The 17,177-nt window shown below is 40.2% G+C and overlaps 1 protein-coding gene across 1 annotated transcript in view; it reads left to right on the top strand.

Annotated features, from left to right (window-relative positions):
• LOC124794804 (bromodomain adjacent to zinc finger domain protein 1A) overlaps nucleotides 1-17,177 on the top strand; it is a 148,530-nt gene that overhangs the window by 22,284 nt on the left and 109,069 nt on the right. The window contains 3 exon segments of the mRNA XM_047258460.1: nucleotides 484-914; nucleotides 9,878-10,052; nucleotides 10,172-10,349. Coding sequence (XP_047114416.1) covers nucleotides 484-914; nucleotides 9,878-10,052; nucleotides 10,172-10,349 — 784 coding nt within the window.

Below are 17,177 nucleotides of genomic sequence, written 5' to 3'. Positions count from 1 at the left end.
GAGGTTTGGGTGCAAGTTGTCTTTTACTGGATGAAGAAAAAGGAGATGTGGTGGTGGTGGTGGTGGTGGTGGTGGTGGTGGTGGTGGTGGTTGTATAGTAGAGATCAGGTGGTAGCTTTGAGCAAATGTTCTTGACTATCTAAGATGGAAGAGCATTGGCTGTGAAACTCTCCTGATCAGCGTCTGACTCTGGCACACAATTTTAACCGGTCACAAGTGCTCACCCAAGCAATTAGTGAGAAATTTCATGTTTACATGGGAAATTTTACCTGTGCAAGCAAAGTATGTTACAATGTTTTTTATTGGAGTTAATGAAAACATTACTAGACATAAACAAGAATTTATTTTTATCAAATAGGGGTTAATGTTAAGATATAATACCTTCTTAAAAATGTTACTTTGTTTATCTCTATATCCATGTGGAAGTATGGCCACACATTCTTTATTAATGTTGTATCAATGTCTTTTTATAATTTTTACCAGGCTGCTGCTGTACAGAAATTTGGTTTATTTAGAGTGAAATTCCATAGTATTTTTGATGGACCGCCACCAGCATTCCAGATATCGAGGAGAGTAAAGAAAAACATGTTAAGTCCAATAAAAAATAATATTAAAAAGCAAGACCCATTTGTAAAGAAAGAAAAGAGACAAGAAAATATACAAAAGTATTTGACATCACATTCAAAAGTGGAGAAGTCTCCGAAGAAACAGATGCCCATCCAGTCTGCAGATGCAGATCAGTTTTCACCTGTGAAAAAATCCCCAAAGAAGTTGATAGAACCAATTCACAGGTCTCCAAATCACCAGATGGCTAAGAAGGTGAAGGATAAATATAGGAGTGTTGGAAACATGAGAAACAATAAATTGTTCGACAAACATAGGATGAAGAGGAATCTTAAATATTCACAGTCGAGGTATGTATACATGTTGGATATCACAAGCATTCCATGCACATAGCAAAGTAAACAAAAATGTGATGTGAAACATTAAACATTAAAAGTCATTACGCAGGATATATACTGTTGACAGTAACAAGTTTCAGTTAAAAATTAAGACAACTTACTGATAAAGTAATTAGGAAACTGAGATTGATGTATTTTACTTTCCGAAGTGTTCCTCACAGTGTCGACTTTAAGGCCAAGTAACCAACTTATTTTGCATATTTTTTTGCTCTCCGTTGTTGTAAAGTAACATATTTATTTAGCGAAGGAAAGTGCCAAGTGTGTTGTATAAAACAAATAGCCACACATCTAGCAGAAGCCTGTTCAAGACTCAGGAATTCTTACACACATGCCAGTACCTTTCTTCCTTAATGGTATTTACTGTTATTAAACTACCACAATACTAGACAAAAATAAGTGTTTCATTGTTTAAGGTGATAGACCAGAGAGATGCTCGACTTTGAACCAATATTCATGATTTTTTTCCCAATAAAATAATAAACAAATTACAAAACTGTCTTTTATACCTTTATTATACACCCTTGATATTGTAAAATGGTCTGCAATGTGAAGGGTGTTGTTTTTGTGTGTTACAAATTATCTGTGTTCAAGGACTGATGAATCAAGTTGGACAAACATTATGACAGGTTTTTACCCTAGGGGAGATGGACAACTTTCATTTCTTGATAGGTATCAGTGTACTCATATATATGCAGATAAATGTATTTAATGTAGCCCAATTACTCAAAAAGTAGTTGGAAAATAGTTCAGATACAAGGAAATGTTTCTTTTTGTTGCTGTGCCAGGTATTTCTTATACCTGAAGTTTTATCTACATGATAGTATCAATGGAACCTGATGTATACTGACAGTGCCATTCATTACAGTACCACAAAACCAGTGAACTGAGGGCAGGAAATATTTTCCTTATTTCTTGACCTTTGTGTTGAAAATAGTTCCAGTTTTGTACAACTGTTGGACCCAGCATCTGAGAACAAAGAAAATCTCACATTTATCTGCTAGCGAAAGCTCAAAGATTGGTATAATGTGGACACTTCAGCACTGCAGTTTTAGGTGTTTGATGTTTTGAATTGTGATTGTGTTGAATACTGGCAGAGGTTGGGCCCTGAACAGCCTCATTTACGACACTGCCAAGATCAGCAGACAATTGCCCAGTAGCCATTAATGAATGCTTTGTAGTGTGCATTGCTAACTGTTTTCTTTCCTCATTTTGAAATGAAATGAGTAAAGAATCGAATCCTGGTCTATAGCAGAGTTCGATTATGGCTACCAAAACACCAGAAGGGATCAGCAATCCCTATGACCACATGTCAAGTTCTGCCTTTGCAAAATCACAGAACATAGGTGTAGGCTGTGGGAAAGCTTATTTCCCCACACCACTCTTCTCACCTCTTTTGATCAAAATTCTAGTTGGTAACACTCATGGCAGACTGGCAGTACACAGTGCCTGCACTCTGTACTATAGTGCAACAGAAAACAAAATCTGTTAATGTATTTCTACCAAGTTGTTCTCCTAACGTGCAAATAGTCATTTTCGGTTCAACTTCTGATCCCCTAAGTATCTTACTTGTTCTATCTGTAGTGTTGTCAGGTATGGGTTGCATGGCTACGAATACCCATGAAAGGTTAAAATAAATACTTTGCAGGTTTGTATTTTTTGAATTGTGTGGGGAAAGAAATATAATGTTGAGAAACACCTTAAATCATAGGCATGGAGTTGGTTGAAAGCTTAAATAGAACCAAAATGAGGAAACGAGTAAAGACAGTTAAAAAAAAAACATGTTTACTCGATTGTTTGCTTTTGCAAAAATTTGAAAAAGCCCAAAAATCACAACTTCTTTAACAATAGATTTCAAAGTGCTATGCTTAGTCTAAAAAGAAGAAGAAGAAGAAGATGGAATTTCACCAAAAGAGGTGTAAATTTTCCCAGAAATAGATGCCATGTTTCCAGGTCCCTAAATAATTAAGTAAAGAGGAAAAATTGTGTATTGATTGTTCTTATGACACCATTTTCATTCATGCTAAAACCATTTTAGATGTCCATCTTCAGCTGTACACACACACACACACACACACACACACACACACACCTTTTTGGCGATGTAAACTGTGAGAAACTATTTTTAATTACAAGTAGCAGTTTGCAACAGCGCATTCACCTCGTCACCAGGCACTTTTCCAGGAACAGGACTCTTTCTCCTCAACAGATAAGGGCATTTGCTATCCTTAGTGCCTTGTGTTTACTGCCCTTCTACTCACAAATGTTAAATGTACTTTTCCTTCTTTTAATAAAGCATTTTTGTGCTCCACTAGAACTGACAACATTTGCTGTGTCACCTATGGTGCCGTAATGTAAAACATTGTTCACAATAACAGAGCATTTTGTGGTTTGACAATGGCATTATAAATATCAGCAGTGGAAACAGTTTAAACAGCAGACACAGGGCATGTGACACAACACTAATCCAACTCTGACACACTCCTGTCAAAGGAATTGGTTACAATGTTGTTTGGAGAAATGAATCAATTAACATGTGTCGCCTTTGCTGAATTTATCTGAAGTCACACAATGTGTTTGTAATCTTGATTTTCGGTATCACCACAAATCTACCCAAGTATGTATTAGAATGCTTTCCTCGTCGTGTCTGTAATGAAAGGCAATGTCCTGACTGACTGACTGACTGACTGACTAACTCATCATTGCCCAGCCCAAACCACTAAGGATAGAAACTTAAAATTTCAAGAAGGTGTGAATTTTATACCATAGGCGATGTTTCGAAATTTCAACCGGAAGGGGATGAAGGGTTTTTTGAAAAATGTCACTATTGAGGCAATTTTGAAGCTGCAAGGTGTACAACTTTGCTTCTGCCATTTGAGGCCTTAGTGAAACAAATTGGCTACACGTATATCATTCAAAGTATTTTCCATCACTGGCCACTACTTTCTCCCAACTTTTGGGCAGTGTACGAATCCCACATCGAAAAAATTGTTCATCTTTTGAAGCGATCCACGAATTGATCCAATTTGTGACTCCTTCATGAGATTGGAAGTGTTGGTCAGCCAGGCCATGCGCCATTGATCTTAACAGGTGATAGTCGGAGGGAGCAATGTCCGGAGAATACGGCGGGTGGGGTAGGACTTCCCATTTTAACGTTTCCAAGTACGTTTTGTTGTCTTTTGCAACGTGGGGTCAAGTTTTGTCGTGCTGCAAAATCGCTTTATCGTGTCTCTCGCTGTATTGTGGCCATTTGTCTTTTAATGCTCTGCTCAGATGCATTAATTGCGTTCGATAACGAGCACCTGTGATTGTTTCACTTGGTTTTAACGCCTCGTAGTACCCGACACCGAGCTGGTCCCACCAAACGCAAGAGCATGATCTCGGAGCCGTGAATATTTGGTTTGGCTGTCAGCGTGGAAGTATGGCCGGGATATCCCCATGATATTTTGCATTCAGGGTTATCATAATGAACCCATTTTTCGTCCCAGGTGACAATGTGATGCAGAAATCCCTTCCATTTTTGCCTATGAAGCAACTGTTCACAAACACACAAACGGCGTTCAATGTCTCTTGGTTTCAGCTCACACGGGACCCAAGTTCCTTCTTTCTGAATCGTGCCCATAGCCTTGAGGCGTTTTGAAATGGCTTGCTGTGTCACTCCCACTAATCGTGCCAATTCTCGAGTTTGAAGCGAGTCTTCACTCAGCCATGTCTCCAACTCTCAGTCTTCAAAAATATTCTCTCTTCCACCACTATGCCGGTCTACGATGTTAAAATCACCGTTCTTGATGTGTTGAAACCACTCAAGACACATTCTTTCACTAATAGCGTCCTTACTGTATGTACTTGAGAGCATTCGATGAGACTCGGCCGCTGTTTTCTTCATATTGAAACAAATCAGTAACACCTCCTGCAAATGACGAGAATTAGGCTTGTAAACTGACTTTTTCAATCAAGAACAACTTTGTGATGCAGACACAAATTGACTCTACTGTCCTTTCCTGGCCATCGGCCATACCTGGCTGACTCATGCTCATCTCCTCTGCTGCGAGGACCCAACCCACTGTCTTTGTGGTTCCCTTTTGACGGTGGTCCACATTTTGCTAGATTGTTCCAACTTCACTGCCCTGCAGTGGACTCTTAATATTCGTGGCTCACTACCCTTGGTATTAGGAGACAATGCCTCAGTGGCTGATTTAGTTCTACATTTAATCTGTGAAGGGACCCATCGAGGGTTTGGCAGAACACTGCTGCCTCATCTGCTCAGGCTGGGCTATGGTCATCTGGGCTTGGTGGTCCAGCCCGGTCCTAACCCAACCTGCTCTTTTACTCTTCTTCCCCCCTCTCACCTGGTCTGTTAGACTTGTCTTCTGTTGTCCCTCTGTGCTTCTCTTGCCCTGTCCGTGTTGCTAGTATTTCCTAGGCAGTTTCTGAACGGAGTACCTCTGGTATGTGGCGAGGGCTGGTGAAAGTATGTCGGCTGATTGTACTTTGCTCTCTGGAGGCTTCCGGCTGCTCCATAGACGGAGCACCTAACCTGACTTTCTTCCTCCATTTCCTCTTTTTGTCTCTTATCTCGCCTTCACCTTCATTGATCTTTCGTAGACCTTGAGGTTTTCTCCCCCTGTGTGTTGTGTGGTAAGCTATTTCATCTACAGTCATGCAGACCTGTTTGTAAGAGGAAAAAGGACTGACGTCCTAGTATTTTGGTTCCTTTAATAATTCAACCAACCAATCTTCATAGGCCTTTCCTTTTTTCACAGTAATGATTCAGTAAAGGTTTTACATAAGACAACAGATTTCTGACATACTTGGAAATGTTATGAAAATGTCAAGATTCAAAAGACTGTATTTTCAGTTTTGGCTAATACAAACAATACCACAAAAATTGTTACCTGTCAGCACAGTCACTTACTGAGTAAAGGATTGTTCCAGAAGACTATTTTTAAAAATTTTGCTGTAAATTTATTTTCATCTTGCAACTATCTGATGCACGCTGACAGTCTGTTGCAAAGTTTAATACTGAGATTGCTCTCATGTCTTTGTGTTCGTTCACTGTGTGTGGGGTACATGCTACTTTGGATATTGTAATTATGGAAGCCTGCGCTTGTTGGAAACACTTAAAGGTGGACCCTGTGTACAGTGAAGGTATTGTTAGTATTTTAAGCTTTCTGAATATAGGTTAGCAGTGTCTGTGGAGGGATGTGTGTTATTCGAATAGCCTTCTTCTGTTACTAAAAAGATTGTTTTAGACAGCAAGTGGTGAACACCAAAATATTATTCCGTATGTTGCAAGAGACTAAAAATAAACCACTGTATGCCATCCTGGCCCCTTCAGAGCTGTAAATGTTTATGATAATTCTTAGAGCAAAACAAACAGAGTTGAGTTACTACACAGGTTTTATCACATGGTCATTAAAATTTAAGTTTTCGTCAACATGAATCCCCAGCAATTTTGACCTGTTACTCTGTCCATGGGTTTGTCAAAAAATACCAGATCTAGGTTTACATTTTGATGTTCTTCCTCAAATTGCATATAATTTGTTTTATTTACATTTAATGTCAATCTGTTTGCATTTAACCAAGAGCAGATATGCTCAAGGACTTTATCAGTAGGTGTATGGAGAAAATGCTTTGGTACACTTATCACAGTAGTGTCTTGTGTGAATAGCATGCATTGGCTGCACTATTTGGGGTGCACATATCATTTGTGTAGTGAAGAAAAATTCTGAGTCTTACAATACTGCCTCGGGGTACATACATTTCCATTTTTTGCATCTGAAACTAAACTGATTTTGTTATTGAAATAAGATGACATTAGTCCTGTAATCTGTGTTTGGTTTTGTATGTGTGCCTCAAATCACTTTTTGCCAGACCATTGAATATCTAGTGATTCCAATTTTTCTAAAAGGATGCGATGATTGACAGTAATAAATGCTTTGGGTAGATTATTTGTTCAGTGAAGCACATTACTGTTGTTTCTTTTTTATGTGCCTGAAAGTCATGCTGATTACTGTTTGGTAACTTATGGTTGCTGAAGCATTTATTGATCCAGTGCTTCAGAATGTTTTCTAGTATTTTGGACAATGGCGGAAAGAGTGATATTGGCCACTTGGTGCTGTTATTAAATACTGACTTCACTTTGATATTTTCAAGGTTTCTGGAAACATTCTTTCACTAAAAGATAAGTTGTCAGTTTGTGCTAAAGACCTTTGAATCTGTGGAGCAGTCCTCATTATGACTGATGGGAGCACTCCACTTGTTCCTGCCTCAAGCTTTCTAGCACTTCATGTTTGTTTATAGGTTCCACCTCCATGCTACAAGCTACTTTTGAACATTCTATGTTTTCTTGATTTATGAATTTTGAGCTTAATGAAGTTGTTCATAACTGTTTATATAATTTGAAACATTTTCTTTTTTTAATACCAAAACTTTGTGCTGTTTTGAGAATTACATCCTATTCTTCACACCTCTTACCAGTTTGTCTTTACTGTTCCCAAGACAGCTTTTGAATTCTTAGTAGACTGCCTTATTAAGCTGTCAACAGCCAGAAATTATGCTTTAGTGACTACTTTTTAATAAACCTTTTTGTAATTGTTAACTTTCGTAATTCTTAACACATCTAAATCTTGGTTTTTGTGGATGTTTTCATGTGAAAAGTTGATCTTTTTTTATTTATACAAGAGTTTATAATGCCAAATGTGATTCAGGAACTTGCCTGTGTGTTATCATGGGACCTGATTCTTGATAGATTCTTTGGAAAGCAGGGCTTGAAATACCGTATGAAGATTGAAAAGAGAGAATTATATGGATCATCTGTACTTGTCTGGGACAACACTTTCACCCAGGACACATTGCTTAGGATGTGACAAAGTTTACATAATTGTCTGTAGAGATAGTTATTTTATACATAGAGTGTGCTTTTATCTCATTCAGTGTTGTCTAGGAAATTTTGAGGACAAGAGCATCGTGGTCTGATAAGCCTAAATCAGTATTTGTGGTTTCTACTTCTCCCTCCATCTCGAAGATGGCTACATCTGTACCTATCTCCATTTCAAACCTACCGACCATGAGCTGCCATCCATTCCACAACAAAAGAAGTCCCTTCCATACAGCTTAGCCACGCGTGGCTGTCGCATCTGTAGGATGAGCAGTCCCTCTCGCAATATACCAAGGGTCTCACTGAGGTCTTCACAGACTGAAATTACTCTCGAAACCTTGTATGGAAACACATCTCGTATGCATTATAGCTCCAGTCACCCACCACCCCACAAAGTCCCACTGTTCAGCTACAAAGGAGCATTTACGTTGTGACTCAGTAGTACCTGGAACTGTAACAACTGAGTCACATTTTCCACCTGGGTTTTGACCACCTCTAGTCATGTCCCGAATTGGGGGATGCCCAACCTTCCCATGCCTCCCAAAGTGGTATTCCACTGCGCACCGATCCTGTACAACATCCTCTTCCATCTTTATTTTGTCCCTGCTTCCCAACCCCTTGTCTCGTGTTTCATATACCTGTAATAGACTTAGATGCAAAACCGTTCCCATACGTCCTCCTACCACTACCTGCTCCAGTTCGTTCAGAAGCGTATCATCAGTCTCATCAAGAGCAGGGCTACCTGTGAAACCAGTCGTGTGATCTACAAGCTAAGCAGCATCCACTGTACTGAGTTCAGTGTGGGCATGACAACCAAGGTGTATATTTGCATGAATGGCCACCAACAAACTGTGCCCTGGAAACATCTGGACCACACAACATTCTTCACTTCAGTGATTGCTTCATAGCTTGCGCCATGTGGATCCTTCCTACCGACACCAGTTTTTCTGAATTGCACAGGTGGGATCTCTCCCTGCAATATATCCAAAATTCCTGTAATCCTCCTGGCCTCAACCTTCCCTAGTCATTGTCCTTCATCCACCTATCCTCTTCCCTGCTCCCACACCAGCATTCACAGCCCTCTATTGCGACAACACATCCACTCTCTCTTTACTTCTCTCCTTCCTTCCCCCCCCCCCCCCCCTCTCTCCCTCCCCCACTGTCGAGCCTTTAACATAGTGTCTGCTGCACCTCACTGCCCTTCCCTCTCCCGACCATGTATCTCTATGCACCCACGAGCAGCACTTTACTGTCCCCCACATCTAAACCTAATCTGCTATCGCTCCCTCTCCCCACCCATACCCTGCTATCGTTCACCGCCCCCAGCTTCCTCCTTACCCTAACCACACAGATTGCTTTTCCTGTCATGTGTAGTTGCTCACAGTCTAGCCTCGGCAGCCTCAGATTGTGGTCTTGCATGTGAGTTGCATTTGCGTGAAGGTGTGTGTTATCTATTTCAGAAGAAGACCTTTTGTCCGAAAGCTTACTTGTTTAGCAATCTTTTTGTTGTGCATATTTGCAACTCAGTATCTCTACTATATGATGTGTAGCAATTTATCCTTTTAATAATATTGTGATTAATCTATCCTGGATTTTCTGTTGTTTGATAGTTCAAAAATGTCTGCACCAGTGCACCACTCATTGCTTTCTCAAGTCCTTTTGATGTATTTCTTGGACACTGAATGTTCAGACTTAAAAATCTGCAGGTAACTAGGATGAAAACTGGTCACTGTTATATTTACATTACTTGGTGTCATGTTTCTATCTGTGTCCTGACAAGGCTCGTAAAATCCTTGAGGAGGACAGGTTTTCTGTCCCCAGTGGGTCTTGCCAACAGCTGCTGTGAGATAGCCATGGTTGTTTCCTCGTGCAGCATCTCCATATGTCAATGCATTGCCTTTGCAAACAGACATGTAGGGCCAGTCACATATAATTAGAAGTCCTGCAGTCTTACTTTTAGGTCTGCCTCAAAAATGGCACTGTTTCTGTTGTATTATTTATGTATCTGTGATAAGTAATTTACTCAAATTCTGCCTAGATTAAACGAAGAAAGACGACCAAAGCTTAAGGAGAAGACTCTGGAAGAAAAACAAAGGCAACTAGAAGAAAGAATGAAAATAAAAGAAAAGAGGAAAGAAGATAAATTACACTTTGAGAAATTCGTGAAGGAGTGGAATCGTCGTCGAGAGGATTTGGAGTTAGAAGATCTGAAGGTAGATTATAACTGATAGTTAATGTCATTACTTCTACATGCAATATACGTTAGCTGTTGCAAGTATATCAGTAGACAGAAAAACTTCCCATATAAGTTGCTAATTATGTTATTTTTCAGGTTATGCCATCACCTATAGAAGTAAACTGTTGTATACCACACGAAAATTTTGGAGACTTTCTTACTGTACTAGAGTTTTTCCATTCATTTGGACAAGTTATAGCAACAAAAAATTTCTTCCCTTATGGTGTGACATTTGAATTGCTGGAAAGAGCACTAACAGAGCAAGAAGTAGCTGGTAAGTTATTTTTGGTTTGGAGCTAATTATATTCACCTCTATTTCATTTGTGGGTAGGAGTTATGTCTTCGGCGCCTCCCGGAAGCTCTAACCAAAGAGCTAGGAACAACTTGAATATTTACTGTATTTTCAACTAACTTATTCCTTTCACGCCGATCACCTGCCACCCTACCTGAAACCTCTTTCCTCATTCCCTTAGCCAGCTTCATCCTGACCCACAACTTCTTCACTTTTGAAGGCCAGACATACCAACAATTAAAGGGAACAGCCATGGGTGCCAGGATGGCCCCTTCGTACGCCAACCTATTCATGGGTCGCTTAGAGGAAGCCTTCTTGGTTACACAGGCCTGCCAACCCAAAGTTTGGTACAGATTTATTGAGGACATCTTCATGATCTGGACTCACAGTGAAGAACAACTCCAGAATTTCCTCTCCAACCTCAACTCCTTTGGTTCCATCAGATTCACCTGGTCCTACTCCAAATCCCATGCCACTTTCCTTGATGTTGACCTCCACCTGTCCAATGGCCAGCTTCACACGTCTGTCCACATCAAACCCACCAACAAGCAACAGAACCTCCATTACGACAGCTGCCACCCATTCCACATCAAACGGTCCCTTCCCTACAGCCTAGGTCTTCGTGGCAAACGAATCTGCTCCAGTCCGGAATCCCTGAAGCATTACACCAACAACCTGACAACAGCTTTCGCATCGCGCAACTACCCTTCCGACCTGGTACAGAAGCAAATAACCAGAGCCACTTCCTCATCCTCTCAAACCCAGAACCTCCCACAGAAGAACCACAAAAGTGCCCCACTTGTGACAGGATACTTTCCGGGACTGGATCAGATTCTGAATGTGGCTCTCCAGCAGGGATACGACTTCCTCAAATCCTGCCCTGAAATGAGATCCATCCTTCATGAAATCCTCCCCACTCCACCAAGAGTGTCTTTCCGCCGTCCACCTAACCTTCGTAACCTCTTAGTTCATCCCTATGAAATCCCCAAACCACCTTCCCTACCCTCTGGCTCCTACCCTTGTAACTGCCCCCAGTGTAAAACCTGTCCCATGCACCCTCCCACCACCACCACCACCTACTCCAGTCCTGTAACCCGGAAGGTGTACACGATCAAAGGCAGAGCCACGTTTGAAAGCACCCACGTGATCTACCAACTGACCTGCCTACACTGTGACGCATTCTATGTGGGAATGACCAGCAACAAACTGTCCATTCGCATGAATGGACACATGCAGACAGTGTTTGTTGGTAATGAGGATCACCCTGTGGCTAAACATGCCTTGGTGCACGGCCAGCACATCTTGGCACAGTGTTACACCGTCTGGGCTATCTGGATACTTCCCACTAACACCAACCTATCCGAACTCCGGAGATGGGAACTTGCTCTTCAATATATCCTCTCTTCCCGTTATCCACCAGGCCTCAATCTCCGCTAATTTAAAGTTGCCGCCACTCATACCTCACCTGTCATTCAACAACATCTTTGCCCCTGCACTTCTGCCTCGACTGACATCTCTGCCCAAACTCTTTGTCTTTAAATATGTATGCTTGTGTCTGTATATGTGTGGATGGATATGTGTGTGTGTGCGAGTGTATACCCGTCCTTTTTTCCCCCTAAGGTAAGTCTTTCCGCTCCCGGGATTGGAAGGACTCCTTACCCTCTCCCTTAAAACCCACATCCTTTCGTCTTTCCCTCTCCTTCCTTCTTTCCTGATGAGGCAACAGTTTGTTGCGAAAGCTTGAATTTTGTGTGTATGTTTGTGTTTGTTTGTGTGTCTGTCGACCTGCCAGCACTTTCATTTGGTAAGTCACATCATCTTTGTTTTTAGATATATAACTTATAAAACGGGTTGATATGAGCATCTTCTCCCACCCTTCCCTCCCCCTTCCCTATTACCTGTACTTATGAGAGAGGGTCAAAAAGTTTTTGACTGATATTTAAAAAAATGCAATGAAAAAGAGCACTATAAATATTCTCAGCTTTTGAATGAAGTTCTTCTTCAGAAGTAGAACCCTCACACATTTACAAAACAACTGGCACACACAGGACTGCTCTCTCCAGATGCTAAGCTTAGTATTTCATCCTGGATATTCCATTGTTTAATTACGCTAATTTTGTGATGTCACAAATGTCTTAATGTGAAATCTGTGCTGCAACTATAGCTCTGCTGACAACTGTAATATGCATAAGTTTACTGAAGACAGTAGTTTGGATACCTTATTGGTCATGTGAAAAATTGAGTACCACTCTGTAATAAAGTTATTCACTGAAGGGGTACTTTCCTCAACTGAATTCAAAGAATGAGTGCTTGATATATTGTAAAGTAATAGTTCTCAGTTCTTCTCATAGCAGTAGAATTGGACTATCCAGACAAGAAGCTACCAAGTCTCTCCACATTTCCTTCTTCTTCTTCTTCCTTCTTCTTCTTCTTCTTTTTTTTTATGAAGGGGCATCCTGTTTATTCATGCCAAGGATGGTAGTAGACATTCTCAAGCTTCGTTTACACTGAGCAAATGGCACCAATCACAAGCAAAAGAGCAGTAACAGAGGATTTGCCATTGATTGCTGACATTTACTGGTTTTCTGTGAACAATTCATACTGTAGGGATCATAAAAAAAACATAAGAGAATGAGCGCAGTATGTGAATGCTGTAGTGTTGTTTTCTTTTTGCACTAATTATTGGCACTTAGGTTGCCAAACACACAACAATAGCTATAGCCACGATACGAAATTGATATTTTTTCTGTTACCAGTCACACTTATTTATTTGATGTTTAATTTAATATATTGCAGTGCATTTCAAGCATACTTTGCTCGTTATCAACCGTTCGTGCAAACAGTCTTGATCACGATTTATTTAACAAGGTGACCGGTTTCAACCACTACTGTGGTCATCTTCAGACCATTGAGTAGGAACCTCTTTCTGTTGGAGAATCTCCAACAGAAAGAGATTCCTACTCAATGGTCTGAAGATGACCACAGTAGTGGTCGAAACCGGTCACCTTGTTAAATAAATAGTGATCAAGACTGTTTTTAATAGTAATTATTTATAAGACATTGATCACTGCTGTTCCCGTAATGCATTCAAAAGTAAAAACAGAAAAAAGTTAATGAAGCAACGAAAATGGCTTAGGGAGGGAATAGGAGTCTGAACTATTGCGTAAGACTGAAATGTCTGATGGTAATGCGCTTTTTTTGTAACCGAATTGCAGCTCCAGCTTGCCTTACAAGTATTCCAAAACTTGCACATTTTTCAGTTGACACTTTTTGCGTACGTGTCATTGCAGTTGACGAGGCAATGTGAAACTGGGTCACTAATAACCTACGTGCAATGTAACCTGAAGAAAGGCTGCCATTTACACACACACAAAGATGACATAATTAAAATCTAATTAATGAATGTAAAATGTACTGTGACATTACCCATTTGATAAAATTTGCTGTTTGGATTGTTGGAGGGGAAATAGTGGCATGGCTAAATATTTTATTTTTTATTTTTTGTTACATCAGAAACTCCTAAAATAAGTGTGTGTTAAATCTGTTGTTGTTGTTGTGGTCTTCAGTCCTGAGACTGGTTTGATGCAGCTCTCCATGCTACTCTATCCTGTGCAAGCTTTTTCATCTCCCAGTACCTACTGCAACCTACATCCTTCTGAATCTGCTTAGTGTATTCATCTCTTGGTCTCCCTCTACGATTTTTACCCTCCATGCTGCCCTCCAATACTAAATTGGTGATCCCTTGATGCCTCAGAACATGTCCTACCAACCGATCCCTTCTTCTGGTCAAGTTGTGCCACAAACTTCTCTTCTCCCCAATCCTATTCAATACTTCCTCATTAGTTATGTGATCTACCCATCTAATCTTCAGCATTCTTCTATAGCACCACATTTCGAAAGCTTCTATTCTCTTCTTGTTTTCTTTTTGCACTAATTATTGGCACTTAGGTTGCCAAACACACAACAATAGCTATAGCCACGATACGAAATTGATATTTTTTCTGTTACCAGTCACACTTATTTATTTGATGTTTAATTTAAATCTATGACAGTGTAATTAAAACTGTCATGAACATAGGGCACGAGAATGAATACATAATATATATTTTTAATTTAATATTATTATACACAATTGATATGTATTGGTCTTCACTTGCTTTAAAGAACATCTTTTGTGCTAGTCTCTTGTTATTAAAAAGAGACACAAAAGCTTGTGCGTCTTCGCTCCGTTCACATCTTATGAATTTATCATCTTTTTGCAACCTCAATTGAACCGTTGAGTTTTTTGTTTTCCAATTTCCAACCAGGCATACATCTCATATATCATTTTGTTCTGCATTTTGTACTGTGGATCTCTTTGCCCCCAAAAACATCTGAGATATATGTATTCAGCAAGGTGAGGTGTCTGAAAAACCTGGAAAATAGGGACTTCTCAGGGAATTTAATTTTCTATAAAAATGAGAAAGTTTTGAAAAACTTTGTGAATTATGAGAGCTTTTGAGGGACGTTGAATTGTTCACTAACAGAAATAGATCTATTGAGTCATGTTGTTTCAAATAACTGAGAGTCTGCTTTAGAAACAATCAGTTAAGGAATCATGAAAGTTGGAGTGAAGAAATGCATGGAGTAATTGTAATATTGATGGCAGGATCATGTCAGCCTCAGACGTGCTTGCAGACATGGAGAGTCTTCGTATTTGGTGGTGGGCTCTCGGCCTCAAAATCAGTTTCCCTTATGGAATATTAGACTAGGTTTGCAGTTGGATTGAAGAGTTCCTCCCAAACATCATACGTCATTCTTAACAGAGAGAAATCTTCAGATGTAAAAGAAACTTTGTGCACATGTCAGGCCAGTGTTACACCACCATTACTTTTCATGGGGATATGTGTATAAAAGACCTAGTGAACAACGTCTTTTTACAGACATATGTACACAGAAATAGTAATGCTAGAAAATTGTAGTGAAATGTATGGAGACACGTGACACAGGAATTAACAGTTGATCCTCAACATAAACAAATGAACCTATTTGCTCGCAGGTAGGCAGAAAGACCCATTACTTTATTGTTACATAATTTCAGAAAATTTCTGGAAGCATTCACATCTATTAAACATCTGGGACTATATGTGTGAAGTGATTTAAAGTGGAACGACCACATAAAACTAATTGCATATGACAGTCAGTCATTCGAGGAATCCTCGTGAAGGGTAGTCCTCACACTTAGGCGGTAACTTACAAAACCACTGTTTGACCAGTCTTTGAATATTGCGAGTGTAACGACTTGGCTCTGTACCAGATATGATCAATAAGAAAACAGAGAAGATCCAAAGAGGGGCAGCACATTAAGCCACAGGTTCATTTAGTAAGTACAAAAATGTAACAGAGATGCTCAGCCAATTTCAGTGGGAGACAGTACAAGAGAGCCATTTTGCATCATCATGTGGTTTACTGTTAAAATTTTGAGTGCGTGCATTCGTTAGAAGAGTCACAGAATATATTGTATCTTCCTATGTGTATCTCACAAAAATAGCGTGAAAGTAAAATTGGAGAGATTTGAGGTTGCACAGAGGCTTATTAATGGCTACTCGAGCAAGAAAGAGTGAAGTGACCCTCCACCATGCCCCATAAGATGACTTGAAGAGCACAGGTGTAGATGTAGAATGTATGCTTGAGAATTTGTGATATAATTGTGAATAATTCATTGCAAATATGCAAAAGTTGTTTTCTCAGTTCAGTAATATAAACATGTATCTTTATCAGAATACTTTTATTTTGTAGATCAGCATTAAATACTCAGATTTCAGTCTTTTATACTATGAGGGTCGTTCCGAAAGTAATGTCTCCTATTCTTTTGTGGTGACTTTGGATGTCTGCACCAGATCTTGTTGATGTAGTGCTATTGCTCGAACCTTCCTCTTTCATTTGCTGGTTGTTCCGCTGCTCTGTCTTAGATGCGCTAGCAGAGTGGTGTTCCAAAATGGAGTCTGATTGAACATGCATATAAAACAGCGATGTGTGATTGAATTCCTCATTCAAATCATGCATGCTGATCAGTGGATAACAAGCAGAGAACGGTGTGCAAAGCTGAATGTTGGCTGTAATGCCTTGGAAACAACGTTGGACCACCTTGGTTATCGCAAAGTCTGTGCGAGATGGGTCCTGTGGATGTTTACGGAAGTACAAAAAACTCGTCAAATGGAAATTTGTTGGGACCTGCTGGACCAATATGAAGCTGAAAGTGGCAATTTTCTGAACAGCATTGTCACTGGAAATGAAAAGTGGTGTCACCACTACAAGTCGGAATCCAAAAGACAGTCCATGGAATGGCTACTGTGAATTCTCCAGCAAAGAAGAAATTCAATACACAGTCATCTGCAGTCAAAGTGACGTGCACAGTCTTTTGGGATAGCCAGGATGTGATTCTTTTGGATGTCCTGGAGCCTGGAATAACTGTCAATTCAGCACACTACAAGACAACACTGACTAAACAGAAAGCCCAAATTTGCAGGATACGGCCAGAGAAGAAGATCAACTTTCACCTGCAACATGATAACGTCAGATCTCCACCAGTTTTGCGACCGCACAACTCGCTGCACAATTCGGGTGGACTGTCTTACCACATCCACCGAGCAGTCCTGGGATAGCGCCTTCAGACTTCCATCTCTTTGGGCCTCTGAAAGATGGACTGTGTGGCGAACATATTCAAGACTCGGATGCTGTTGTCAAAGCTGTAAGGAAGTGGTGGTCTCAGCTGGTTCAGATTTTTACATGCGCGGCATGCAACTCTGGTTCATCGTTGGCAAAAGTGCA

The sequence above is a fragment of the Schistocerca piceifrons genome, chromosome 4 (assembly GCF_021461385.2).
Source record: "Schistocerca piceifrons isolate TAMUIC-IGC-003096 chromosome 4, iqSchPice1.1, whole genome shotgun sequence".
NCBI lineage: Eukaryota > Metazoa > Arthropoda > Insecta > Orthoptera > Acrididae > Schistocerca > Schistocerca piceifrons.
Note: the sequence above shows the minus strand (reverse complement) of the source record. Positions and strands in the feature narration are given on the sequence as shown.